The sequence below is a fragment of the Symsagittifera roscoffensis genome, chromosome 3 (genome assembly GCF_963678635.1).
Source record: "Symsagittifera roscoffensis chromosome 3, txSymRosc1.1, whole genome shotgun sequence".
In the NCBI taxonomy this organism is placed as follows: Eukaryota; Metazoa; Xenacoelomorpha; order Acoela; family Convolutidae; genus Symsagittifera; species Symsagittifera roscoffensis.
The window spans coordinates 18,465,902-18,493,394 of NC_087064.1; the positions used below are offsets into that span (position 1 = coordinate 18,465,902).

The 27,493-nt window shown below is 35.3% G+C and overlaps 2 protein-coding genes across 2 annotated transcripts in view; both read right to left on the reverse strand.

Moving 5' to 3' along the window:
• Window positions 1-33: 33 nt before the first annotated feature.
• The window catches only part of LOC134841356 (tubulin epsilon chain-like), a 400,301-nt gene continuing 372,841 nt past the window's right edge, over window positions 34-27,493 (reverse strand). The window contains exons 2-9 of the mRNA XM_063857290.1: window positions 15,999-16,206; window positions 15,683-15,848; window positions 14,904-15,084; window positions 10,887-11,131; window positions 5,784-5,986; window positions 5,163-5,320; window positions 4,461-4,658; window positions 34-438 (exon numbers count right to left, since the gene is read on the reverse strand). Coding sequence (XP_063713360.1) covers window positions 306-438; window positions 4,461-4,658; window positions 5,163-5,320; window positions 5,784-5,986; window positions 10,887-11,131; window positions 14,904-15,084; window positions 15,683-15,848; window positions 15,999-16,160 — 1,446 coding nt within the window. The 5' untranslated portion in view covers window positions 16,161-16,206 and the 3' untranslated portion in view covers window positions 34-305. The remainder of the gene's footprint in view (window positions 439-4,460; window positions 4,659-5,162; window positions 5,321-5,783; window positions 5,987-10,886; window positions 11,132-14,903; window positions 15,085-15,682; window positions 15,849-15,998; window positions 16,207-27,493) is intronic.
• LOC134841924 (nuclear distribution protein nudE-like 1-B) lies at window positions 20,037-26,093 on the reverse strand. The gene is made up of 4 exons (XM_063858010.1): window positions 25,859-26,093; window positions 21,872-22,040; window positions 20,995-21,498; window positions 20,037-20,575 (listed from the first exon to the last, which is right to left on the reverse strand). The coding sequence occupies exons 1-4, from the start codon at window positions 26,081-26,083 to the stop codon at window positions 20,217-20,219; spliced, it is 1,257 nt and encodes a 418-aa protein (XP_063714080.1). The 5' UTR covers window positions 26,084-26,093; the 3' UTR covers window positions 20,037-20,216.

The following is a 27,493-nucleotide window of genomic DNA, read 5'->3' on the forward strand; positions in this document are numbered from 1 at the left end:
CAAAAAGTTATTTACAAGCAATAATATGTACAATCAAACGCTCAATCACAGTAAAGATCAAATCAAAAGTTCAACCACGTCAAAGTTATTTTCAATGCATAAATTTCTTTCATAAGTCTTTCTTTTCTATTTCCAGGTCATTTTTGAAAATTAAAACCTCTAGCAGTTCAAAGTACCACATTAGTCTTCAAAAATGATCCCAGACTTTCTATTTTCAAAATTTTTAAACGAATCTGTCATCTATGCTGTGTAATCACATCTGAGACATCATCAGCCGATGAATCCTTTTTCCCTCTGTTGTCAGTTCATAGCACTTGCAGCCGGGGTACTTGTGCAGGTGGGTTGTTTGCCTGTAGCACCAGTCCTTCATACTCCAGAATCTGACTGCGGAGAGACTCTGCAGCATCAGCTACCACATCCGCTGTCATATTGTCCACCCTGTAGAAAACAAAACATTATCTTTTCCAAAATTTCCCGTTTTTTGCAAACAAACTTCGTTCAGTCAATGAACCAAACGACTACATAGAGGCGAAGCGGAGATTCATATCACTTTCGACAAACACAAACATAAACCAAAACATTACATAACAAAACAAAACTAAAAATGTTGAAAAAAACTCGATCTACTAAAATTTTCGAATGTCTCAATAAAAGTTGCTTCAGGCAAACATTCCAGGCGAAACTTTTAAATTTAAAAATTAGCAACGGAACAAAACTTACGAAGCGGAAATAAAGCAGACATTCTTTGAGCAGATATCAGTTGCGCCGAAAAAAAAATAGATTTTGTAAAAAGTTTCAAAAAACCAAGGTCCGGACGGGACTTGAACCCCAAGCCCTAAAGGCAACCACGCAAAGGCGACCAAGTTACCTCTAGACCATGAGGTGAAAAAAGGTATAGTTCCCGATTACAAGACACTTGCTCCTGCGAGTGTGATGAATTAATAAACTTTCAGCTGTGATCAATAAAACATAGCCAACAGACAGTTGGCAAACTGATGTTGAATAAGGAAACCAAAAAAAATGACTTCCACACTTCGCATATGAGCTTTTACACTTCGCAAATTAATTTGAATTGAACTTCGCTTATGAGCTTTTACACTTCGCAAATTAATTTGAATTGAACTTCGGAAAACAAAATTCAAGTTGCAAGAAATCAATTTCCTTAAAACTAGACTACATAAAACATAGCCAACAGACAATCGGAAAAATTTTGTTGAATATCGAAACCAAAAAATAACTTCCAATGAGCTTTCCGTTTCTCATGTTACTTTGAATTGAAATTCACAAGTAATTTGAACTTAACTTCAGAAAACAAAATTTAAGCAGCAAGAAATCAATTTCCTTGATACCGACTACATAAAACATAGCCAACAGACAAATAAAACATAGCCAACAAACAGTGTTGTTGAATACGAAAACCGAAAAAAAATAACCGAAACCGAAACGCATACTGGAAAAATCCGGTGATAGTACGAAAAATTTGTTTTTCCATTAACTGCAAGGAAAATGTAGAAAAAATATTTCATGTACTCAGGAGCTATTTTACTGTTCAATTTGCCGAAATCAATCATATTGCCACCTTCCGTATCCCATAAAAGGTCATCTTAACAAGTCTGGAAAGCAAACTCAGTAGTCTAGTCTGTAAAACGGAAAAAAACTAGACCAGTTTTTGTCGACACCGAGACAATTCTTTTCAAACACGAATCACGGCTGAAATGCTTTTGATATGACACTAGACCTCTTACAAGCTTCCGTGAAGTTGTCGGAACAATTATACAGAATTAATAAACAAAGTAATTGCATAAGCGTCATTGGAGTAGCGGATACACTCGGGATTGCGACACTTGAAGCCAAGGTTTCAATTCTAGCATTCGAAACCAGGGGCGGATCTAGTTTTTTCTCGAGAGCGGGGGGGGGGTTGTGGTTGGCGAATTTTCAAAAAAAAATTAGGGCGACCAAATTGATTTTGTGCGGTCCCCCAAATCCCTAAAAAGACCCAATTTTGACCGCCGTAGGCAAACATAGTTTCTACGCCGTCGGCAAACTGCAGAAAAACAAGCCAAAAAATTGGTTTTCGGCGCGCGCTCCCCCTCAAGATTAGTATCATATTCACTAAGGCATAAAAGTCACCTATTTAATTTTCATTCCGCTAGGAATTCCTAAAAAAAAACAATTTTTTCATGGAACTTCTGATTTCATCGTAAAAGGAAACAACTAGCCATCAAATCAGCTAATGAATTAAACCGAAGTTGAAAATAAGCCTAAAAGAAACCGCCACAATTTTAACATAATCGTGAATCAATTTTCATGAAAAAAACGGCAACCTTAATAAAAAAAAGTCTATTAAAATTTCAAAAAATGTTACGGACGATATATCCTTGCTGCATTTCAATGCATTTTTGCTATGAAAACTCATTTCGATATTATTTCATTTACAAAGCACCAAACATGCTTTAGCAAACAAAGCGCCAAAAGCAGCTTAAAAAGGTAAACACAGATGTGAAGCTCCGCTTCGCCAACACTAGCAAGAAAACGACAAAAAAGCAGCTCATTAAAGTGAAATATGTTTAAACAAGGGTGAAAACTAGCCTTGAAAAATAAAATTTTGCTGTGGCAGATTCGATCCCAGAATCATGAGAGACAGAATCGCCTGTCCTCGCATCTGCGCCGCGGGACTTTGACAATTTACTAACACCAGCCACAAATAAAATAGCTACATATGCTAATAAATTGTCAATAAGATGCAGCAAAAGTAGCACAAAATACAAATGACACAATTTTGCATGAAATAATTCACAATACTACAAACTGAAGGCATCCACGCCAACTTTGAATGTAAAAAATTGGAAAACATTAATCTAAATTACGTATAAATTATGCATTTCAAAAAATCTGCTAAATATTATGAGTTGGACAACTTCTGAAAAAGTTTTTATTGTTTTATTGTTGTTTGAAACAAATACCTTTTTTCGGTGCGTTTGATGAATTAAAAAAGAATCAACTGTGTTAACTTAATACTAATCGAACGTCAAAGCACATGCTATCAAAAGCCGTAAAGATGCGACTAAACTGTCAATACTATGCAAAAAAAGTCAACAAATGGATGACTTTCATTTGCGAGTTGGATTGCAAAAAAACTGGAGAGCGGGGATTTTTCTCGAGAGCGGGGAGGGGGGGGGTTTGTGGTTGGCGAAATTTTTAAAAAATATATATTTAGGGCGACCAAACTGATTTTATGCGGTCCCCCAAAAATCCCTAAAAAGACCCAATTTGACCGCCGTAGGCAAACTGATTTTCTACGCCATAGGCAAACTGCAGAAAAACAAGCCAAAACATTGCTTTTTCGGCGAGCGCTCCCCCTCAAAATAGGAATAATATTCACTACTCGATAAAAAAAGACCAATTTATTTTTCAAAATTTTATTCTTATTCTGGAACTTCTGATTTCATCGTAAGAGGAAACAACTAGCCATCAAATCAGGTAATGAATTGAACCGAAGTTGAAAATAAACCTAAAAGAAACCACCACAATGTAAAAATAAGCGTATATCAATTTTCATGAAAAAAAAAACAGCAACCTTAAAAAAAAAATTTTTTTTTTAATTTCAAAAAATGTTACGGACGTTATATCCTTGCTGAATTTCAAAGCATTTTTGATATGAAAAGTCATTTCGATATTATTTCATTTACAAAGCGCCAAACATGCTTTAGCGAACATAGCGCCAACAGCGATGAAGTAGCTTAAAAGGGTAAACACAGATGTGAAGCTGCGCTACAAAAACACTAGCAAGAAAAGATGCCACTAGAGCCGTAAAGATGCCACTAAAAGTGGCACTAACATTCGCGACATAGATTGGAAAAAAATAATATTCGTGCTATTACACTACGCTCGCAAGAGTTAGAAAATTTTTTTAAAAAAAAATAGGAAATACAGGAACAGTTATTACAAATTATTGAGTTAAGCGGAAATCGAACCATAAGCCTACAGCATTTCAGACGAATGCTTTTTCGAACTACGCCCTTGACGCTGACAAAACCGAAATAATAGCCACTCACGAAGCTGACAACACGTGCTATTAAACTGTCAATACTATGCAAAAAAAAGTCAACAAATGGATCACTTTCATTTGCGAGTTGGATTGCAAAAAAAACCGACTCTTTTTATAACAATGCTCCCAAGCTTGGTTGTGTAAAAAACTCATCTAGTAGTTTTTGTTCAAACGAATTTCGCTTAAAAAGACCCATTTACTAATGAATTTTTGGACCTGTATTTTGTAAAACGAGCTCAATAAAAATTCTGGACCAATTTATATTTTTCTTTCATGTCTTAAGTTTTTCATCACAATATCTAAAATCAACCAAATTCGAGAAAAAAAAATATTTCAAAATGTGAAGTTTCATTCGTTCAGTCCAGACTTTTCAACTCGTAATTTCAATCAGCACTTTGATATCTATACACACCTAGTGTAGTGGTGTAGATTCGCCTTGCGTCTGTAGAGTTTGAGGAATCTATTCTCTAGGCTAGAGAACGTGTGTCTGATGCAGAGACTGTTGGACACATTCAGTAGACTGTAGGGCAGTCCCACTGGCGCAACAGAACAGATGCCAGCCTTCCACCCGTCCTCGTTCCAGTGCATGAATTTGGTTTGCTTCCGCATCCTAAGCAACCAATCAAACAGTTACCAAAAAATAATATAAACACCTAAGACTAGAATCCAGTATTTTAATTACGAGCGGGTCTCAGAAAAACAATTTAGTATTTTTTCAGGATTTAGAGCTCATTAGAATCATGTAAAATCAGTTTGAACTTATTCACCAAATGAACTGCAAACTCCTTAGCTAGTTCAGAGATTCATCACAAAATTAAGATAGCACAAGCAAAAAAAACTGCTTGAAAAAATGTATTGAAATTAATATTTGAGCATGCAGGGAGATTCGAACTTCAATCCTCTATTATGCGAATGATTTGTTCCATCTTGAGGGAATAGGTAGAGGCTGTATCATATACTGCAATGCTCAAGAAAAGGTTTCGATGAACTTTCCGCAAGGTCATTAATTTTTCAGCAATTTTTTTTGAGGTCAAATTAAGTCTGTCTGTATACCTGTTTTTTATCTATCTATTATCTATCTATTATATATTTAAATATACAGTAGAGCACTCACTTGTCAATGTTTCTTCTGACATCGGACAGAGTGACGTTGGCTCCTCGGAGGAGCAGAGCACATGCAATGTAGATGTCGTGTTTGGGGTCTGCCTCCAACAGCTGGTACTCCGCAGAAAAGGAATTGCTGAACATCTGATCTAAGTTCCTTGCCGGAAGCTGAAACGAACTAAACATATCTTTACTTTTCATCCTCGGGCTAAGTATTTTAACGAACAGGGCTGTCGTAAATAGAACACTTCTTTAGATTTGAAATTGTGTGTTCGTGTGTATCTAATCTTAAGAGAATGGTGGTATATTAGTGCTCGAACTGTTAGCAGTACAATGACATGATAGGTGTGCTGCAGGGTATATTAATATAATGCAGAGTACCAAAAAAAGTATATACTTCTTGTTTAACTGCTAATATGCTGAATAAAAGAATTTGATATATTTATTCTTTGCTTCGTGAATGTATTCTGAAAAACGTCCCAATTCTGATGATTTTGGTCGTAATTAATTGAAAATAATCAAAACTGAAGATACTATTTAGAGAACTCTTTGCTTTTTTGTGGACAAAGTAACAGAACACACCAGCTTCAAGCATGAATAAATTCAATTATCTTATTCATTTGTACGTTACCCTCAGATCTTTGAGGGAGTAGAGCGGACACTGACTGCTGGTGAGATACTGCATGCGGGGAAAGGGCACCATGTTCATCGTGACCTCGTTCAAATCCACATTGAGACTACCCTCGAAGCGACTGGAGGCAGTGAGGTTTAGGAGCAGATGCGCCACCAGGTTGTTCATGCTATCAAACGCCTGCTCCTCCTTCTGCAGCGAACCTGAAGAGAAACTGTGCTATTCTCTTGAACTGTAGAATTTTCGGCAACTTAAAACTGGTTAGGCGACAAGTCGTAACGAAAGAAAATTGGCGACAGCTCGTAACAAATGACAATTCTTAAGGAGACGCAAGCAACTAGCACCCATTTGCTTCTTACGAATTGTCACCTCACGATAATAATCATGTCAAGCTTTTTTGAAATTTTGAATACTGAATTTCGATAAGCTAAAATCCTTGAAGCCAACCGTATCAATAAGGGAATAAGGTAAGTGAATAATAGCAAATAGTAATATCATGCTGAAGCAGCCAAGTGTTTAATCAACAAGTATCAATGAAAGGTAGACAAAACTACTATTGAAGTACGGAGCTTTCATGCCGACCTGTGTTTTTGGTGAGTGCCGAATCCGAGTCTATTTTAGAACTCGTCTCACCGGCCGAAGAGTAACACGAGCTACTTTTCTGTCCGCTCTTCGATCCCGACTGAGTTGAACCTAATGTGTCTCCACTCTGAGTCAGTTTCTTAGAGACTGTATTCACTAGCCGATCTAAGGCCGCGTTCTCAATTGGCAGAATGACGTCAGCATGTTCGGTCAGCTGGTGCATGGCCAACACTGAGTTGTATGGCGATGTAATAACGTCATCCTGGTCTATTGAGGGGTACACTGGCACTACAAACCTAAATAAAGGCCAATATTTTGACAGTAGATACATGAACTTCTCAAAATGGGTTTCCCAATTTGATTTACAGGTTATCCTTAATTACGGTTTGCATCGTACTAGTAAAAAGTTCAATACTTAAACACCAAAATTTTACACAAATACTAAACCATTCTTAACTTCAGCAAGGGGATAGCTCGTAATAGTAAGGCAGAAGCTCTAATAGAGACTTCCTATATAAAATTTTCAAAAAAGAATAGAGTTAAAGGTTTTTCAGACCAACGCCTTTAAGTTAAATTTCATGCATTGACGACTTGATCCTTTGCATGAAGACGACATCCATTTTCATTTATGTCTAAATCCCTGATTCCACTCCTGACGCAAGGAAACATGCGACATTTGGCATTAATCCATTAAAACTAATATTATCTTAATGCACTTGAAACTGAATGCGACTTCAGATCACCAATTTCAATCATCACGCAATCTATTCGGCTCATGCATGCTGAACATGTATTGGAATATTCACATCGGCTATATTTAATTACTTGTTCATTTCGTGGTAAAGTTTATGGTACAAATTAAGAATCGGACCCTAGTTTGTACTTCTTCACTCTACATCTGCTTAAACACAGGAACAAACAAAGGTACATTGAACCTGGCGAGTCGTATTGATATAGCAAATGCATGGCTCAAAGCTCACTAAAGCAAAATTATATCCGCGGTTTTAATGCCATTCAGTCATAGAGAAATAATGATCCAACGATGCGGCCTTTCAGCAATGGGCCAGAAAATGCGATGGCAAAAAATTATATTTCTCCTAGATAGGAGATTTAAGAACGCGAAAACAACAACACAGAGACAAAACGAAGCTTCACGTTACTTCAAATTGTAAGCGAGCTCACAGAAATGAGACGTGTCATTGAGTCGATTCAGAAAATGAAAAAATGCGAACTAAAAATGTGAATGAAAAATGTCGACGGAGAAAAAGCGGAGCTTCTCGCCACTTACAATACAACGCAAGCGTAGCATATCAAGCTAGCGAATAGAAATAGAGAAAAAAATTACTAAAACCAAAAAAAATGAAAATGAAACTTTTTTCGACTAAATGAAAACTTCAATTCGGAAACATAACCGTCAGCATTAAATAAGCATTAGTATCAGTAAACGAACAGCCGCTAAGCTGACAGTACTTCGAAAGACAGACACTGAACTGAAAGCAAAAAAAATTCATTAAAATTATAGTCACAAAAAACTTTCGGTGATAACATTTTTAAAAGTTGTAACTTACACACAACAGCCCTGAATTATTTTTTGCTCTTTAAATGTCACAAAAAAAGCTGAATGAAAAAAATATTCAGAATCCGAGTTGGTTGAATAGAAGACCACGTAAACTGACGATTGTTGACTGTTCGAGTAAGAAAAAAAACTTCATGCTTTGGAAACAAAGCCAAAAAAAAAACAGACACAAAATTCCGGCAAATTGCTTTTTCTGAAAAAAAAAATTAATTTCATAACGACTGAAGGATGCAAGACCTTATACATATCAAACGGTGCAAAGGCAACACTGTTAACTCTAGACCAATAGGAAGGAGCCTCCAATTTGCTGAGGTTCAAAAAAGTAAATTCAATTTCTTACAGATAGCAATTATTCAAACAAAAGGAAAGGAAGCCGACAAAAATAGGGCAAAATAGACATTTTTAGAGGTAATGTGAATTTTTCAATCAATTTGCATTAAACAATAGTATACAGAGGCTAAGTGGAGGTTGGCATCACTTGCATCACAATCGAAAAAAGAAATTGAGATGTTAAAAAAACCAAGTCTAGCCACACGTAAATTTTCATATGCCTCAATAAAAATTCGTTTTAGGCAAACATGCAAGACAATTGAATATTAAATTAGCAACCGAACAAAACTTCGTCCCCTGAAACAACAAAAAACAACATTTCCACTTGTAATTACAAGAAAACTTTAAGCAGCCACCAGTTGAGCCGAAAAACATTGATTTTTTTAAAATCAAGTTTCACGTCCCTACTGAAAGTAAAATGAACAACACTTGCAATTTTAATGAAAGTTGCTTATAGCACATACAAAATCCGTGATGTAATAACTAAGCCGACAAAACTTCAGCAGACCAACGAAAGTCCGACAGTTCAATTTTACCAGAAAAATGTTCAATTTCAAACATGCTGAAAATAACAAGGTCCTGCCGGGATTCGAAGCCAAAGTTAAGAGCGCTACCTCTAGGCCAAGTGGGAAAAAACCTGGAAGCTGAAAAATTCAATAACAAAACACTTTCATTTTCTTACAGATATGTAATTAAAATCCTTTACGAGAAAAAAGGCCTTGTTCACGATTACAAGATACTTGCTCCCGCAAGTGTAATTATGTTACATGAAGTAAGTTGCCGAATCAATGCTTTCATATGACCTTTATTTCAGCACTTGCACGTGTTGGAAACAGATTTGTAAAAGCTGTTTTCAGGAAAAAAAAAGTATAGTTCGCATTAATTAAGCAACCAAAAAATTTACACAGAGAGAGGCGAAGCAGAGCTTCGCACAACTTGCGATCGGAAAAAAAGCTATAATTAAAATCAAACGAAAAAAAAATAAATTAAAAAAAATCGTTATTGATATTAAAAATTGCAAAAAGGCCCAAATTATCCGAAAAAATACTGTACCATTGACCATTGAAAACTATACAAGCAACTTTCGGATGGATAGAGAGAAGCCGAGTACTCAGTAGACGATTTTTTTTAAATAAAACGAATAATTAACAAATCGAGATGGTAAAATTACAATCAATGTAAATTCAAAATTCGATTTGGTCGGATTTTTGAAATGCTAAAACACTTACAATGGAAATTTTTTACAGTAAAAACAAACGAGTCTTAGATGTTGCAACTAAGCCGACAAATATTAGGCAGACGATTTTAATTTAAACAGAAAATATCCCTTTGCCGTCCAAAGCGTAATCTAACCCCCAGGCTAAGTTCACAGGACTCACTTAGAAACTTGAATTTGTTATGAGCCAAGGTACTAACTGGAAACCACATGAGCCATGTGAACAAAGATATTTGCTGGAAAAAAATCAATTACCCGATTGCAATACCACTGCTTATCGCAATAAGAATCAAGTGTCAACTAAACAAACAGAAAATCGGTAGACGCCAGTTGAGCCGGAAAGAAACCTTTTGTCATGAGAAGTTTGAAGTTTAGAAACTCCCTCGTAACATGTTCGTAACATACCAATGAAAACCTTTGTTTTCATACAACAAATCACTAGGTGACTAAGCGGATTAAAGAAAAACCCGAAAACGAACAAAATTTTCAAGCAAAAAACAAAAACCGAAATTATAAAAATCAAGGTTGGTAAATAGACAAAATATTCCTGTAATTTGTATATTTACCAGCAGTGATTTTGTTTAGTCTTTTTTTTTCACTTGAAAAGTTTATTCAGTTTCGGATTGTATTAAATCCGTTTAGTCACCTAATATTGCGTTGTTTGGAAGATATAACTTTTATCCTTTGGTTTTTTCCAAGGAAGTTTCAAATATTTATAGCTCAAACCGTTTCTGTTAAACTAAAACAATAAATCAATTTGAATTTACAAATTAAATTTGATTCGGTTCTAATGTAAGTTATCAATTATTCCATTAGTTTCTGTACGACAAGAACTTCGGTGACATAGCTTTTCGCACCACTGGCCTCGTAAATGAAAGTTTGTCGTCGGGATAAAACTTGTCAATTGACTTGTAAGAAAATGTATAAGTGAGCGTTGTTTACCAGCCTGTATATGTCTGGGAAGTGTTCATGTAGGATGTTGAGTACCCTCTCTTGAACTGTAGAATTTTCGGCAACTTAAAACTGGTTAGGCGACAAGTCGTAACGAAAGAAAATTGGCGACAGCTCGTAACAAATGACAATTCTTAAGGAGACGCAAGCAACTAGCACCCATTTGCTTCTTACGAATTGTCACCTCACGATAATAATCATGTCAAGCTTTTTTGAAATTTTGAATACTGAATTTCGATAAGCTAAAATCCTTGAAGCCAACCGTATCAATAAGGGATTAAGGTAAGTGAATAATAGCAAATAGTAATATCATGCTGAAGCAGCCAAGTGTTTAATCAACAAGTATCAATGAAAGGTAGACAAAACTACTATTGAAGTACGGAGCTTTCATGCCGACCTGTGTTTTTGGTGAGTGCCGAATCCGAGTCTATTTTAGAACTCGTCTCACCGGCCGAAGAGTAACACGAGCTACTTTTCTGTCCGCTCTTCGATCCCGACTGAGTTGAACCTAATGTGTCTCCACTCTGAGTCAGTTTCTTAGAGACTGTATTCACTAGCCGATCTAAGGCCGCGTTCTCAATTGGCAGAATGACGTCAGCATGTTCGGTCAGCTGGTGCATGGCCAACACTGAGTTGTATGGCGATGTAATAACGTCATCCTGGTCTATTGAGGGGTACACTGGCACTACAAACCTAAATAAAGGCCAATATTTTGACAGTAGATACATGAACTTCTCAAAATGGGTTTCCCAATTTGATTTACAGGTTATCCTTAATTACGGTTTGCATCGTACTAGTAAAAAGTTCAATACTTAAACACCAAAATTTTACACAAATACTAAACCATTCTTAACTTCAGCAAGGGGATAGCTCGTAATAGTAAGGCAGAAGCTCTAATAGAGACTTCCTATATAAAATTTTCAAAAAAGAATAGAGTTAAAGGTTTTTCAGACCAACGCCTTTAAGTTAAATTTCATGCATTGACGACTTGATCCTTTGCATGAAGACGACATCCATTTTCATTTATGTCTAAATCCCTGATTCCACTCCTGACGCAAGGAAACATGCGACATTTGGCATTAATCCATTAAAACTAATATTATCTTAATGCACTTGAAACTGAATGCGACTTCAGATCACCAATTTCAATCATCACGCAATCTATTCGGCTCATGCATGCTGAACATGTATTGGAATATTCACATCGGCTATATTTAATTACTTGTTCATTTCGTGGTAAAGTTTATGGTACAAATTAAGAATCGGACCCTAGTTTGTACTTCTTCACTCTACATCTGCTTAAACACAGGAACAAACAAAGGTACATTGAACCTGGCGAGTCGTATTGATATAGCAAATGCATGGCTCAAAGCTCACTAAAGCAAAATTATATCCGCGGTTTTAATGCCATTCAGTCATAGAGAAATAATGATCCAACGATGCGGCCTTTCAGCAATGGGCCAGAAAATGCGATGGCAAAAAATTATATTTCTCCTAGATAGGAGATTTAAGAACGCGAAAACAACAACACAGAGACAAAACGAAGCTTCACGTTACTTCAAATTGTAAGCGAGCTCACAGAAATGAGACGTGTCATTGAGTCGATTCAGAAAATGAAAAAATGCGAACTAAAAATGTGAATGAAAAATGTCGACGGAGAAAAAGCGGAGCTTCTCGCCACTTACAATACAACGCAAGCGTAGCATATCAAGCTAGCGAATAGAAATAGAGAAAAAAATTACTAAAACCAAAAAAAATGAAAATGAAACTTTTTTCGACTAAATGAAAACTTCAATTCGGAAACATAACCGTCAGCATTAAATAAGCATTAGTATCAGTAAACGAACAGCCGCTAAGCTGACAGTACTTCGAAAGACAGACACTGAACTGAAAGCAAAAAAAATTCATTAAAATTATAGTCACAAAAAACTTTCGGTGATAACATTTTTAAAAGTTGTAACTTACACACAACAGCCCTGAATTATTTTTTGCTCTTTAAATGTCACAAAAAAAGCTGAATGAAAAAAATATTCAGAATCCGAGTTGGTTGAATAGAAGACCACGTAAACTGACGATTGTTGACTGTTCGAGTAAGAAAAAAAACTTCATGCTTTGGAAACAAAGCCAAAAAAAAACAGACACAAAATTCCGGCAAATTGCTTTTTCTGAAAAAAAAAATTAATTTCATAACGACTGAAGGATGCAAGACCTTATACATATCAAACGGTGCAAAGGCAACACTGTTAACTCTAGACCAATAGGAAGGAGCCTCCAATTTGCTGAGGTTCAAAAAAGTAAATTCAATTTCTTACAGATAGCAATTATTCAAACAAAAGGAAAGGAAGCCGACAAAAATAGGGCAAAATAGACATTTTTAGAGGTAATGTGAATTTTTCAATCAATTTGCATTAAACAATAGTATACAGAGGCTAAGTGGAGGTTGGCATCACTTGCATCACAATCGAAAAAAGAAATTGAGATGTTAAAAAAACCAAGTCTAGCCACACGTAAATTTTCATATGCCTCAATAAAAATTCGTTTTAGGCAAACATGCAAGACAATTGAATATTAAATTAGCAACCGAACAAAACTTCGTCCCCTGAAACAACAAAAAACAACATTTCCACTTGTAATTACAAGAAAACTTTAAGCAGCCACCAGTTGAGCCGAAAAACATTGATTTTTTTAAAATCAAGTTTCACGTCCCTACTGAAAGTAAAATGAACAACACTTGCAATTTTAATGAAAGTTGCTTATAGCACATACAAAATCCGTGATGTAATAACTAAGCCGACAAAACTTCAGCAGACCAACGAAAGTCCGACAGTTCAATTTTACCAGAAAAATGTTCAATTTCAAACATGCTGAAAATAACAAGGTCCTGCCGGGATTCGAAGCCAAAGTTAAGAGCGCTACCTCTAGGCCAAGTGGGAAAAAACCTGGAAGCTGAAAAATTCAATAACAAAACACTTTCATTTTCTTACAGATATGTAATTAAAATCCTTTACGAGAAAAAAGGCCTTGTTCACGATTACAAGATACTTGCTCCCGCAAGTGTAATTATGTTACATGAAGTAAGTTGCCGAATCAATGCTTTCATATTACCTTTATTTCAGCACTTGCACGTGTTGGAAACAGATTTGTAAAAGCTGTTTTCAGGAAAAAAAAAGTATAGTTCGCATTAATTAAGCAACCAAAAAATTTACACAGAGAGAGGCGAAGCAGAGCTTCGCACAACTTGCGATCGGAAAAAAAGGCTATAATTAAAATCAAACGAAAAAAAAATAAATTAAAAAAAATCGTTATTGATATTAAAAATTGCAAAAAGGCCCAAATTATCCGAAAAAATACTGTACCATTGACCATTGAAAACTATACAAGCAACTTTCGGATGGATAGAGAGAAGCCGAGTACTCAGTAGACGATTTTTTTTAAATAAAACGAATAATTAACAAATCGAGATGGTAAAATTACAATCAATGTAAATTCAAAATTCGATTTGGTCGGATTTTTGAAATGCTAAAACACTTACAATGGAAATTTTTTACAGTAAAAACAAACGAGTCTTAGATGTTGCAACTAAGCCGACAAATATTAGGCAGACGATTTTAATTTAAACAGAAAATATCCCTTTGCCGTCCAAAGCGTAATCTAACCCCCAGGCTAAGTTCACAGGACTCACTTAGAAACTTGAATTTGTTATGAGCCAAGGTACTAACTGGAAACCACATGAGCCATGTGAACAAAGATATTTGCTGGAAAAAAATCAATTACCCGATTGCAATACCACTGCTTATCGCAATAAGAATCAAGTGTCAACTAAACAAACAGAAAATCGGTAGACGCCAGTTGAGCCGGAAAGAAACCTTTTGTCATGAGAAGTTTAAAGTTTAGAAACTCCCTCGTAACATGTTCGTAACATACCAATGAAAACCTTTGTTTTCATACAACAAATCACTAGGTGACTAAGCGGATTAAAGAAAAACCCGAAAACGAACAAAATTTTCAAGCAAAAAACAAAAACCGAAATTATAAAAATCAAGGTTGGTAAATAGACAAAATATTCCTGTAATTTGTATATTTACCAGCAGTGATTTTGTTTAGTCTTTTTTTTTCACTTGAAAAGTTTATTCAGTTTCGGATTGTATTAAATCCGTTTAGTCACCTAATATTGCGTTGTTTGGAAGATATAACTTTTATCCTTTGGTTTTTTCCAAGGAAGTTTCAAATATTTATAGCTCAAACCGTTTCTGTTAAACTAAAACAATAAATCAATTTGAATTTACAAATTAAATTTGATTCGGTTCTAATGTAAGTTATCAATTATTCCATTAGTTTCTGTACGACAAGAACTTCGGTGACATAGCTTTTCGCACCACTGGCCTCGTAAATGAAAGTTTGTCGTCGGGATAAAACTTGTCAATTGACTTGTAAGAAAATGTATAAGTGAGCGTTGTTTACCAGCCTGTATATGTCTGGGAAGTGTTCATGTAGGATGTTGAGTACCCTAGTGCCCAGTCCTGAGCCGGTGCCCCCTCCCATGGAGTGGAGGAGAAAGAAGGACTGTAGAGCATCACAGTGCTCACTGGCCTGTCGTACCACCTCTACTATACTCTCTTCATATCTGCTCCCATACTCATAGAAACCTACACAACATAACCACATTATCACACCAGAGGATAGGAATTTTAATGTTTATTGTATCGACCATTTTGGTAAATTTCGATTCGGCTGTGTTTTCCAAGCATAATGAGCTTCAATTTAGAACTAGTTACAAAAACTAGGTACCAGGCAACAAAAAACTATTTGAATTTTTTAGAACTTCTAATCTCAGCACCGATCATGCAATCGTTATTATTTAAAGCAGGTAAAAAGACTTAAAAGCAAGTGTTTTACATCCAGCTTTGAGTTCCAGTCTTTGCTTTGTTATATAGCGGGGCGGATCCAGGATTTCCATTTAAGTTGACCGAACTGATTATTCGAGCGCTCATTAGCTGATAAAGAACATCTTGACCCGTTTTCGAGCTTTTTGGAATGTTTTGAGCAGGTCGAGTACCTGAGCTAAAAACAACCGGAAGAAAAACGAACCGTGGGTAACTTTCTAACTGATTTATGGTTTTCTTCTGGAGTTCTGACGTAATCCCAATAGCTTTTTTGAATATCACTTACACAATTAGTTTCTGTTCTTAAGCTTCTTTGTAAATTCAATCATCAATTGAAGAGAGTAGACTAGCTTAAACTCACCTACGGCCCAGTTGTTTCCTGAGCCAGACACATCAGTGACAGTCTGCGTGTGTTCGAATAAATCTCTCAGAGGTCCTTGCATCACACAGTTTATCACTCGCTCCTCCATGTCTATCATCACAGCCCTCGCCTTCAGACTCTTCACTTTACCACCCACGCCCAAGTCCTATATCAACATACAGCATCAGTTCAATTTCTACTCGGAAGACTATAGGACTAGAAATCACTATTTTTCACATCATCATTCAGTTGGAGGGCTGAGTTGATTCAAATAATATGGACGAAGTTTGAGGCTAGTTTTCAATAGTCTACACACCTGTTGTGAGGATGGGTCCACATTGCGGAAGAAACTCTGATAGGCTGAGTCAAAGTTGTTCTTCGGGTTAATTGTGGCATGTTCTCTCAAGGCTAAATCCCAGAAGCGAGACCCGATCTGGTTGCCACACTGTCCGATCGACACTACGATACTTTGAGTCATTCAAAATTGCTCAATTTATTATTCCATCATTTTAACCTTTTCATATCTGTAACCGATACAAAAACAATTGCTGTAATCATTGCTTGAAGCCCAAGCCTCAGTAATTTACCGCTCAGTGAACCGGTGTATCAGTAATTACCTATCAGTAAACCGAATTACGTAATAATTATTACAGCTGCTATTTCAAAAAATTTTCGCTTTCATAAGCTATTATAGTAAATTGCAATTCGCTAGGATCATGAAAAAATGTCTTATTTCCATTTTTTGTTCTAAAATTAGTTTTGTGAAAGTAAAACGACTTTCTAACAATATTTGCGAATTCAATTTGTTTGGTTATATAAATGATAGATGCAAAAACTGCGGAATTCCAAATTATTGATCCAGTCCGCCCATTTTTAGTTTACTGATACCTCGATTCATTGAACTTCCACCGAAAAGGCAATTTTGATTTTCTTCTTAATTTAATTTTATTCCCTGTCCCACATCCACAAAACCAAAAAATTGAAACTCGAGAAAGTAGAAACATTTTGTAATTGAACTAACATGCAGGAACAGTCTCTGCTACTATCACATAAGCCAAAAAATTTTATAAGTCAGTTTAACAACTTCAGACGATTCTCGCAGGGGCGACAACTCATGAAAATTTTCAATTCAGGACTAAATTTACTCATTCCACCGATGAAAAAATGTTGACTCAAACATTACCAACTGCTTGTTCCGACCATTGAAAATGAGTCGAAACTTTGTTTCGGGTGTTTTAGTTTTTTCTTTTTCTTGATTTCATGCAAAACCAAGTAACAAAAATAATCATATGATTAAGTCGAGTGATATTTCATATTTAAGTTTTTTGTCCCAAAGAAAAACCTCAAGACTAACTCTGCATACAATGAAAATCTTGAACTTTCTGATATTAAATATTTTCTGGTCACTTTTTGACAAGAAAAATTTTATGCAACATACCTATTTCAGTATGACTGTCGAATATGCTGAAGTTCACTAATTAAAAAAAAACATTCCGTATTTCTTGCTAATAACGTAAATGCATACTATTTTTGGCAGTATTAATTTTAAATCAATTTTTTCGACTGATTTTTGCAACAACTGTTCTGACATTCTGTACTACTTGCACAGCAGCCGTTTGTACTGATCTAGTCCGCCCATTTTTAGTTTACTGATACCTCGATTCATTGACCTTCCACCGACAAGGCCATTTAAACTTAATATTATTCCCTTTCTTATATCCACAAAATATAAAAATTGAAACTCTAAAAAGGAGAACCATTTTTTAATTGAACTAACTTGCAGGAACAGTATGTGCTTCTATCACATAAGCCAGAAAATTTTATAAGTCAAATTTAACAACTTCGGACGATTGTCACAGGGGAGAGAACTCATGAAAATTTTCAATTCAGAACTAAACTTACTCATTCCAACAATGAAAAAATTGTGACTCAAAAATTGTTCCGTCCATTGAAAATGGGTAAAAACTTTGTATTCGGGTGTTTTAGTTTTTTCTTGATTTCATGCAAAATCGAGTAACACAAATATTCATATGATTGGTTCGAGTGATATATCATATTGAAATCTTTTGTCGGAAAGAAAAACCTCAAGCCTAATTCTGCATAAAAAGAAAAACTTGAGTTTCTGAATTTTCAATATTTCTGGTCATTTTTTGGCAAAAAAGCTGTTATAAAATATGCCCACTGTAGTAGGACTGTCGAAGACGCTTAAGCTCTAGGCTTTTTCAGATCCTTTTATCACACCACGCACAAAAACTACCCTAATTTAAGAAAAAAAACATTCTATATTGTTAAAGGTGAAAATTCATATTATTTTTGAAGTACTAATTTTAACTCCATTTTTTTCAAACTGTTTTGTAAGAACTCTTCTGACGTTCTGTACTCTTTGCACAGCAGCCGTTTGTTCTGGTTATCGTGAGTTCAGATATTGATTGTAGAATAAAAAACAATTAAAGAATAAAAAATCCAAGAAGCATTTTAGAGCTACTATAACTCTCATATCGAGAAAATTAAATTATTTTTAATTCACAATTCGGTTTGAATACTTTAATAATCTGACTTGAAGATCTATTATGAATTAAATATCTTATTGGACTGCTCTCAAAGAGTGGGATATGATTATGGCATGGGGGATTTTATCAGGATTCTCAATAGCCATTCTCTCGCTCTTATGATTTATAAAAATTCATGTGGCAAACTCAAGCCGGGCGAATGAAACAATTGTGAGAAGGAGGAAAATCGGTACAATGCCTTAGTACTGCATCACACAAACTTTTTCCATTTATTGCAATCAGGGAGAATTAAAATTTCCAAAACTTGAGACGACAATATTGATTTAAAGGCGAAATTACAAAACCTCTCAAAAAACTCGGCAAAAAATTCTGGAATGCAATTACTTGCACAAAACTAGAATACATTGAAGTGATTATCAACTATAAGCAAAAAAAGCTCATATCACAGGCAAATTTCTTCCAACACAAAAAAAATGGGAGGCCATACAAAATTCTGACAATGATTTTTTCACGAGGAAAAATTCCGTTTAGAAGAAACAACAGGTTCGGGAAGGACTTTTGTCTTTGCAGGCATGTGCGTTACTTCAACGCCATATACGCGGATTAACGCCTTGATTTTGATTTTATAAGAACCGAGATGTCAAATGATTTTGTTTAACTTGTTGCTCACCCGAAAAGGTAGTTAATCGGATGTGCTTAATCGCAAGCGAAATAAAAAAAATCCCAGTTTCTGCAAAATCAATCAGTTTTCTGTGATATTAGCACAATTGATACTGGATACCTTTTTACACCATAGAAAAAAGAGCTTGAAGTTGAATAAACTTCCTACATTGACACAAAACATAGCCAACAGACAGTTCGAAAAGAGTCATTAACACAAATTAAAAAAAAAAAACTCAATGATTGAAAAAACTGTAATTTTCGAATTTCAAAGTATAAACATTATGGTCGTGAAACTCTTAGAAACTTATTATTGAAACTTCTATGGTAAAATTGTCCCAATTTGAGAAAACTGAATCAAATGGTAATTATTCGGCTGGGAAATCTGAAAATCAAATTCCACTTTTGAAAATAGAAGTAGATCACGTTTTTGGTGACCTTTACACTTAAGCTGTTTGATAGTGGACTTTGCTTTCCTTTCAACAAAATAAATGGAGTGAACTCAAAAGAAATCAAAAGTCAAACCCCGAAAAATCAAGACTTATTCCTGAAAAAAAAATATCAAGACCTATATAAGAGTATTCGCGACGTTTTTGACTCTTAACTATAATTTTTGATGTTCTGACCATAACTGTCGTCAGAAAAAACTGTTCTACTTGTACAATCGATCCCCTTTTCTTACATATTCCTTTCTGCTGAGTTTCTCGGAAGAAGAATTACATTTCATGAAAAATATTCTAATCTGTAATTTAAATAATTAAAACGAAGATACCTCATAATTACTCTATGATGTAACAAACAAAATCATTAGGCGAAAACTGGCTGAAAAATAAAGACGAAAGCCTCTAAAAGATTAGTGGAGTAAATTAGGCGAAAAGAGAAGAGAAGACGAGACGACGACTTGCAATTGATGAGCTCATTACAATTCATTCACTGCCATACATCAGTATTAGTGCTACTAACTTTTCATTCCTGAGAACGTCTGAAATTAGTGAGAAATAGAACAATGGTAGGTACAACAGAGATGAGCCTCAATCAATTATTACTACATAACTAAGAGTTCAACTTTAATATGGGGTAAATTCAAGCTTAACATTTAAATAGTTGCAATCGACGTTTGAATGAGGTAAAAATTTTTTAACTGTTTTTAATTTCGAACTGATCCGATTTTGATTTTTTAAGGAAAATGGTCCAAAAAGAACACAAAAGTTTAGAATATCTAGCAGTTAAAAGAGCTTGAATTTACTCCTTTCAATTATATGTAATACTACTTTTCGAGGAAATTGGTAAAGCAGCGATTTAAAACCGATAGCAACTGATGAGAGTAAATTGTGGACTAATTTGTAATCTACGCCATTTATAGACTAGTAGTACCGTATCTGATCGTTTAAAGAGGCCCCTTCCGTACTGTGAACAAACTCCGAAACCGCATCAGATTGGTTGATTCCATCGCCGATTGTTTGAAGTCCGTTATTTGTGTTCGTTGCCCCGGTGGGAATGGCCACAGAATACATTCTACATGACTCCAGCTTGCTTTCTAGGTTGGACACTTTCCGCAGAAGGTCGCTGACTATTTGCAGTGCCTGAGATCTGGACGAGTGACGCATGGACATACTTTGACCCTGTTGAGAGTGATGGTGTGTTTGGTTCATGGACTTCTTGATAGGGTGCACTTTAGCTGTCGGTGGCTGCTGCTGAGCTAAGTCTCCTTTTTCGTGATTTGCTGAAATAGAAAAACTTGTACCTAACACCCTTCAAAATAATCGATGAAAGATTCAAAGACGAAAACACGCAACAAATATGCCATGAGTTAGAAAAAATATATCTAGCTTTCCTTGTATAATTGAATACATTTGTCTAGTTTCAAAAACAATCTGCCAAAGAATACAAATTTGCATCTAAACTTTAAATCACAATTCCCAATCATAGATACTCTAACTAATCTAGAAACTCAAACTGGACAAAGGGTCGTTAGATATGTGGAAATTAAGGTGCTTTCAGGAACCCTGAAGCAAAACTCGGGTCCATGATGATTAAGGCGTTGTTCATATTAATGCGGGATCTATCTTTCATTCTAGTTTTTTTTCTAGCGACCTAAACGTCATATTGCTACCAGCTCGTTCAAACAAAATTTTAACTTACTTGAGTACACGCCGTTCGTACTTAATGCACTGCTGGTTGTATTGCCTGCACGGGGTGGGAACTGGTACATTTGGAGATTGGAACCCCCTAGTGGAGTTGTGGGCTCCGTCTTGATGCTGACAGAACCCATCCTGCTGCGAGGTAACGTGCTCGGAGTTGTCGACACTCCATTATGTTCCGAAGACTCTTTCTTGACTCCATTCATGATTGTATTGTTATTGTTGATGGTGTTGTTATTGTGGATACTTCCATTTGACAGTGTTGAGTCCTGTTTCACATGTGATGCTGCTGTTGTGTTGTTGGAAAGGTGTTGCGAAGTGTTGTTGTTGTTTGTTGAGGCATCGAGGATGGAGGCAGAAGCACTGCTCTTCAGTTTCTGCACTTTAATCTCTTGTTCCATATCTCTGAACTCGTCTTTCATCCTCTGCAGTGCCTCCGACAACTGGTCCTTCTGGATCACTTCCTCTTCCAAAGAACACAGCCTGAGGAGGTGCGATTCTAGTTCTGAAAACACAAATATCTAGCATTCAACAACTCTGATTGGAGTACGACAACTCCGGGTCAGCATTCACTTAAATCAAGGAACAAAAATTGAAACAACGAATCCGAAAGCGACAATTTTTTCAATAGGGGGTTTCATTCAAAAACTTGCTTTGGTCATGATAATTAAATTTTCACGCACGAAATTGAGCATATCGCCATACATTTGTACGAATCAGAAACTGCACATGTTTCTAGCAGACTTTTGAGAAAAATTGTTCGTAAACTGAAGCAAGTAAATATACTACTCTAATACTACTATAAAATGCAAATACTACTCTTTTTTTTCCTGCTAGCCATCACGTGGCAGCATTCACAATTAGCCGACTTGACTAACCGTCTCTGAGTGTTTCTATGGTGTAATTGGCCCTCCTCTCTGATTGGATGAGGGAGTCGTTCTCATTCTCCAGATGCCGCACCCTCTCTCCCAGCTCCCCCAATTTCACCTCCTGTCTGTCTCGTATCCCTATCAGCTCATTGTTCTCCTTCTGCACCTCACCGTACCTCTACAGAACAAAAAACATACCAATGTCAGGTTACTGCGAAATGTATTCAATTTTTACAAGACTCTCAAGAAAAAACAGAATGATAAACTGTCTAGATTTGAAAAACTATTCTCGTTGTCAGTGCGAATTTTCAAATCTAGTCCATCGCATAAAGTCGGCATTTTAAAACAATGACAACTACTTGTACTTAGGACTTTTCTCACTACTTGTACTTAATTTTTTTTCACTAGAATCTGACTTAAAATCTAGCCTGGGGAGCAAAATATTGTTTAAAATCTTATTTTCGGTTGCTGTGCAAGTAGCAAATGTTCCGACCACAATCATAACAAATTTTCTCTTAAAATTAGCGTCATTTTTGCGCAGGGTCTGATATAAAATTATACAAACGCGTAGAATATTTGTGAGACAAACATAAAAGACAACAGTAGTCTTCAAAAAAGGAATAAAAAAACACTTTTTTCATAAATTTTATAAGAACGCAATTTTATAAGAAGAATTTTATAAGACGCATCCCTCCGAAACAAGCAAAAGCATTTGAAACAACTTGCCCTTAAAACTGCGCAATACAAGTTGACTAAACCGATATAACACATAACGCACCCGTTTCACCGAACAACAAAAATATATATAAAATTATTAAAAATCAGAGTTAGTTATTTTACTAACTACAGCGCAACTTTCATTCGAAGTAAAAAGTGTTTGAATCAAAACTTAAAACAATTCCAGATTTGAAAAAAAAACTACTTGAAAAGCTTACCCGATAAAACAAATTGCATTTGAAAAAATCAGCCGACATAAATTAGGACGAAAACCACAAATCCGAAAAAAGGTCAACATATCAAAACAAATTTAATATGAAATTAGTTACTAGCCCACATGAACTAAAATTTATTTTTATTTGTGTCAGAATTGAGCATGATGGCAGAATTTTAAAAATTGTTCACGAGAAACAGTCAAGTTTCCGATTGCAAGTCTAGTTTCTCGCAAGGAAAAGTGTTTAAATTTCGGGTACCTGAATGTGTGGAAAACAAAACAAAAACAAAAACCCACCTGAAGACAAAAGTTCCTCCACAATTTCATTGGTCTGAACAACAAGAGTAGCACAGAAGTATCGCACTAAGTTTTGACCACATTTTTTTTCTCTTTCTCTCCGAGAACGTTATAAAGAGAGAAAGGAAACAGAAAAAAACTGACTTTTATAGAAAAACTTTTGATTCAACGCAAAGAAAGAGAAAAACATACTAATTTGCTTCTTGAAAAAAAATCATTTGTCGAATTTCAAAGAAAAAATATGCACTTAAGCTCTGATTTCGAAAATAAAAAATGATTGACACGAGATTGAGGAAACTTACCCAATTTGATAAAACTGTATCAATAGGAGATTTTTTATTCTTAAAACTTATAAATAAACACAGAGACAAAGTTTCGCTTCGCAAACATAAGCTAGGACACGACAAAAAGTAGCTCTATAGAGTGCAATAAAGAAAAGCAGAAATAAGCCACGAATTATTAAGAACTCTGCTACGTCTCGAATTTCATCTGGGACTTAGAGATTATGAGTCTCACGCACTAACCACTCAGCCAGGGACACTTAGTAGATCACAATCACTAGCCACAAAAAAATTAGAGAACAGCTGCTATCAATTTCCAAAGCTACAGAACGTGATTATAGCAAAAACGACACAGAATAAGTGAACGCTTTTAACTGCGAGTTCGGTTAGAAAAAAAGAAGGTTCATACTAATACACCATGCAAGCTGCGCAAAATAGATATAGCCTAAAAAAGCGTCTTCACTTCAAACACAGCTTAGTAGTGATTTCCCGTAACATTCGCTGGCTGTGCTTGCTCCAAATTTAAAAACAAATCTTTGAAAGGTTTTTTCATGCCGATCGACTCAAGATTCAAAGGCTTTAAAGGATATGTACCTTGCCCCATTCGAACCATTTTGTGGTACCTGATTTTGCGTGGAAAACAAAAAGTAAAAATAAACTAAAAACTAAAACACACCCTGAAAAAAATAAATTGGTCTGAAAACCAAAAATATTCAGGCCAGTTTTTTTCAGGCCCACTCAACTAAAAACTAACAACCTCTGCTAAAAAACAAACCGGTAGTACAAAAAAGTATACTTTGCTTTACAAGTAAACACAAGTTTAGTTGCAATTTGCATCGACGTGAAAATTTTTTGGAAATGCTAAAATCAGCGCCTTCTGGTGACTATACAATTCGAACCGGAATAACAAACCACTTCTTTTAGTCAACTGCTTACTGCTCCTTCCGAACTTACTTCTGGCAAAAGTTGAACTTTCTTCAATCATTTTTACAGAGGCCAAGCTCGGCTTTGCCAAAACTTGCAAGACCACGACAGAAAAGCAGCTTTATAATGTGAAAGTGAAATAAGAAAAATTAGAAATAAGCCTCGAATTAGAAAAACTTTGCTACGTATCATATTCGAACCTGCGACCTCGAGATTAGGAGTCTTACACACTGCCCTCTTGACCACAAACACTTAAATCAGCTACACGTGCAAATAAATTGCAAATGCGATGCAACAAAAACGACATTTAATACGAATAGACAGAATTTTGCTAGTTAAATTTGGAATTAACAAGCTAAATGCCTCCACACTAACTTTGCGTCATCAATTGGAAAGCGTGCAGCCACTTTTTGTATAAATTATGCATTTTAAAAAATTGCGGAATATATTGAGTGGAAAAGTTCATGAATTCAAGTTTTTACTATTGTAATGTGGTTTGAAACAATTAGCTTTATCGGTTCATTTGATCAAATAAAAATGCATCAACTGTTTTAACTTATTACTCATCGAACGTCAAAGCACATTTTATCAAAAACCCGTTAAAGTAACACCAAAAATGGCACCAATATTTGCCACTTATGTTGAGGGAAAAAGAATCGTCGTACTATTACACTACGCTCGCTTCAGCTCGCTAAGATAGTTTAAGAAAGGTGAATGACCTTTAGCAAGCGCGTATAGATCAAGCTATCTAGAAACCGAAGGGTATGCAAAAATCCAACACCCAGAATGAACACAGCAAGAGTTCATTTGTACTAAATTCAGAAATAGAACATGATACTTTCGATGAAAAAAATCCATCAAAAATCTGAAGAAAAAATATTTTCGAAACTAAAATTCACGCTCTATTTTATTTGCCGCCTGCTTTTTTTGTCATAGAAGAGAATTATTTGACTTTATTTAGCAAATGATTATGAAGTGAAGATAAACAGTAATCAAAGTCAAATAACCGCATTAACAAAGTTCAGAAAGGCTTGCTAATAACTATTGGAGAAAAATGTTTTCGACGAAATAATTTTCGAAAAAAATTTCGACGAAATGAAAATCCTTTTCAAAAGCTTAAAACAGAATATTTTTTTATTTTCAAACTTTTAATGTTTAATTTTCTAAAAATTATTTGCCAGCCAAATAAGAATGACATTTTTGCTACTATAGTGCTTTTTACTTCTAACTTCGAAAAAAAAACATTACTAATGTCTATTCTCATTAGACAAGCATGTCTGTTCGCTATCCTCTCCATAATCGTATCTGAATTAAAAAGTAAACAATTGAAGTAGATCATTTATTTCTAATGAAGATTATGCGGAGATATACTTTTTTCTTTCTTAGGTAGATAAACAGAAAGTTAAACCGAATGTTAAATCTATTAGCAGAATTTTCGATTTAACTATCTTGGATTTATCTATCACTAAATCGTTATTTCTCAATTTATCTATAGTTAAATCTATTCAAAAATGAGCTGCCTTGCTTTTGAATTAACAACAGCAGCAACAGTAAGAAACGAACCTGTCGTAGCTTTTCTAAGTCGGTTTTGATTCTGGTGTTCTCGGAGTTGAGTTTCGAGTTCTGGTCCTCCAGCACCCTGGTGAAGTCCTCCAGTTCACTCTCGACCTCTTTACTAGTCTGTTCTAGATTGCTGTACTCCTCCTTCAGCTCCTGGTACTTCCTCTCCAACAGCTCCGCTTTGCTCTTCCAACTTAACTCACTATTTTCACCTTCACCGTTCGCCATTTATACAACTGAAAACTTCTCCAATCAAAACGATTCCTCAGAGAGCTCAAAAAACTTAAGCTAAAAAGTTTTAAACAAGAAACGAGCCCAGAAAAAATCACTCGTGCTTGAATATCAATACATACATACGCGAGACCCTTTTTAAATTCCCATTAAGATCCACTCTTAGTTAGACATTTCATAGGGTGGCCGGTTACTATGCAAGTTGAGTATAATGTTTCGAGCACTGTTTTCATTGCTGAAAGACGCAAAATGAAACAATGCAGATTAAAGTATGCTTTTGAGATAGATTTATTTATTTACTTATTTATATTCCATGAGCCATGTATGTTTTTTTTTAAAAAGAAAACATAACACAGGTAAAGCGGAGTTTTGAACCACTTGCGATGAAACACAAACGTAGCTTGATAAACTAGCTGACATAAAAAAAAACTGCGAATAACCCAGGCGAATTATGGATAAAATCATGATTTGAGGTAACGTGTGGCACAAATTGCTTACGTGTGGCTGATATTCAGAAGGAAAAAACTAGATTACCTGAATCATTGCCAGAACAATTCAAAATTACTTTCAAATATAGTAAAAAGTAAAAACAGATTGAATCAGTACAAATTACCATGCGGTGGCAAGTAAGCAGACAAAAAAAGCAGCTAAATGATCGTACTATTAAACTTTTTCACTCAGAAAATTTTCGATTAGAAAAAATAACAGCCTCTAACTGGACTCGAACGCCAGAATTTTTCGCCCTATGCAGGTGCACTATATCTGAGCGATGTGGGAAACTCGTATCTCGAAATGAAAATGGCATTAAAAGTAACCGATTAACTCACCAAGGAGGTAAGGGACGACAAAAACGATCATTAAAGGCAAAGTTGACCAAAGGAAAAAAAAACAAATTAAAGCCATTTCACCCGTGATTCAATTTGAATCGTAATTTGTAAGAATATTCTAAGGTTCCATAAACAGCAAAATACGTATTGTAAGATGAAACACAGAGGCGAAGCGGGAAATAAGACGAAAAAAAAAGATTTCAAAAAATGAAAAAACATTTCAATTAAAAAATGATTTTTTTGGAAAAAATGAAAAAACCCTTTTCAGAAAATAGTCAAGAAATATTACCAAACAATCGATTTAACGAGTGGCCAAAAAGCAGAAAATTTTTGGGTGCACGCCCATTGAGCCGAAAACAAAAAGTCATAAATTGTCCTTAAAAATTATTGAAACTTTTACGTCACAAACATTCTGAATCATTTATAAAATAATAATTGAATATGCAAAAAAATCCACTGGAAATTAGGCCAATGAACAATAATTAGAAAAACTCAAAAAGTCAGACAACTCAACTTCTCCCGGAAAAAAATTCTCCCGGGCCAAGAGGGGAAGATCCGGAAATTGTGTTCAAGAACAGTT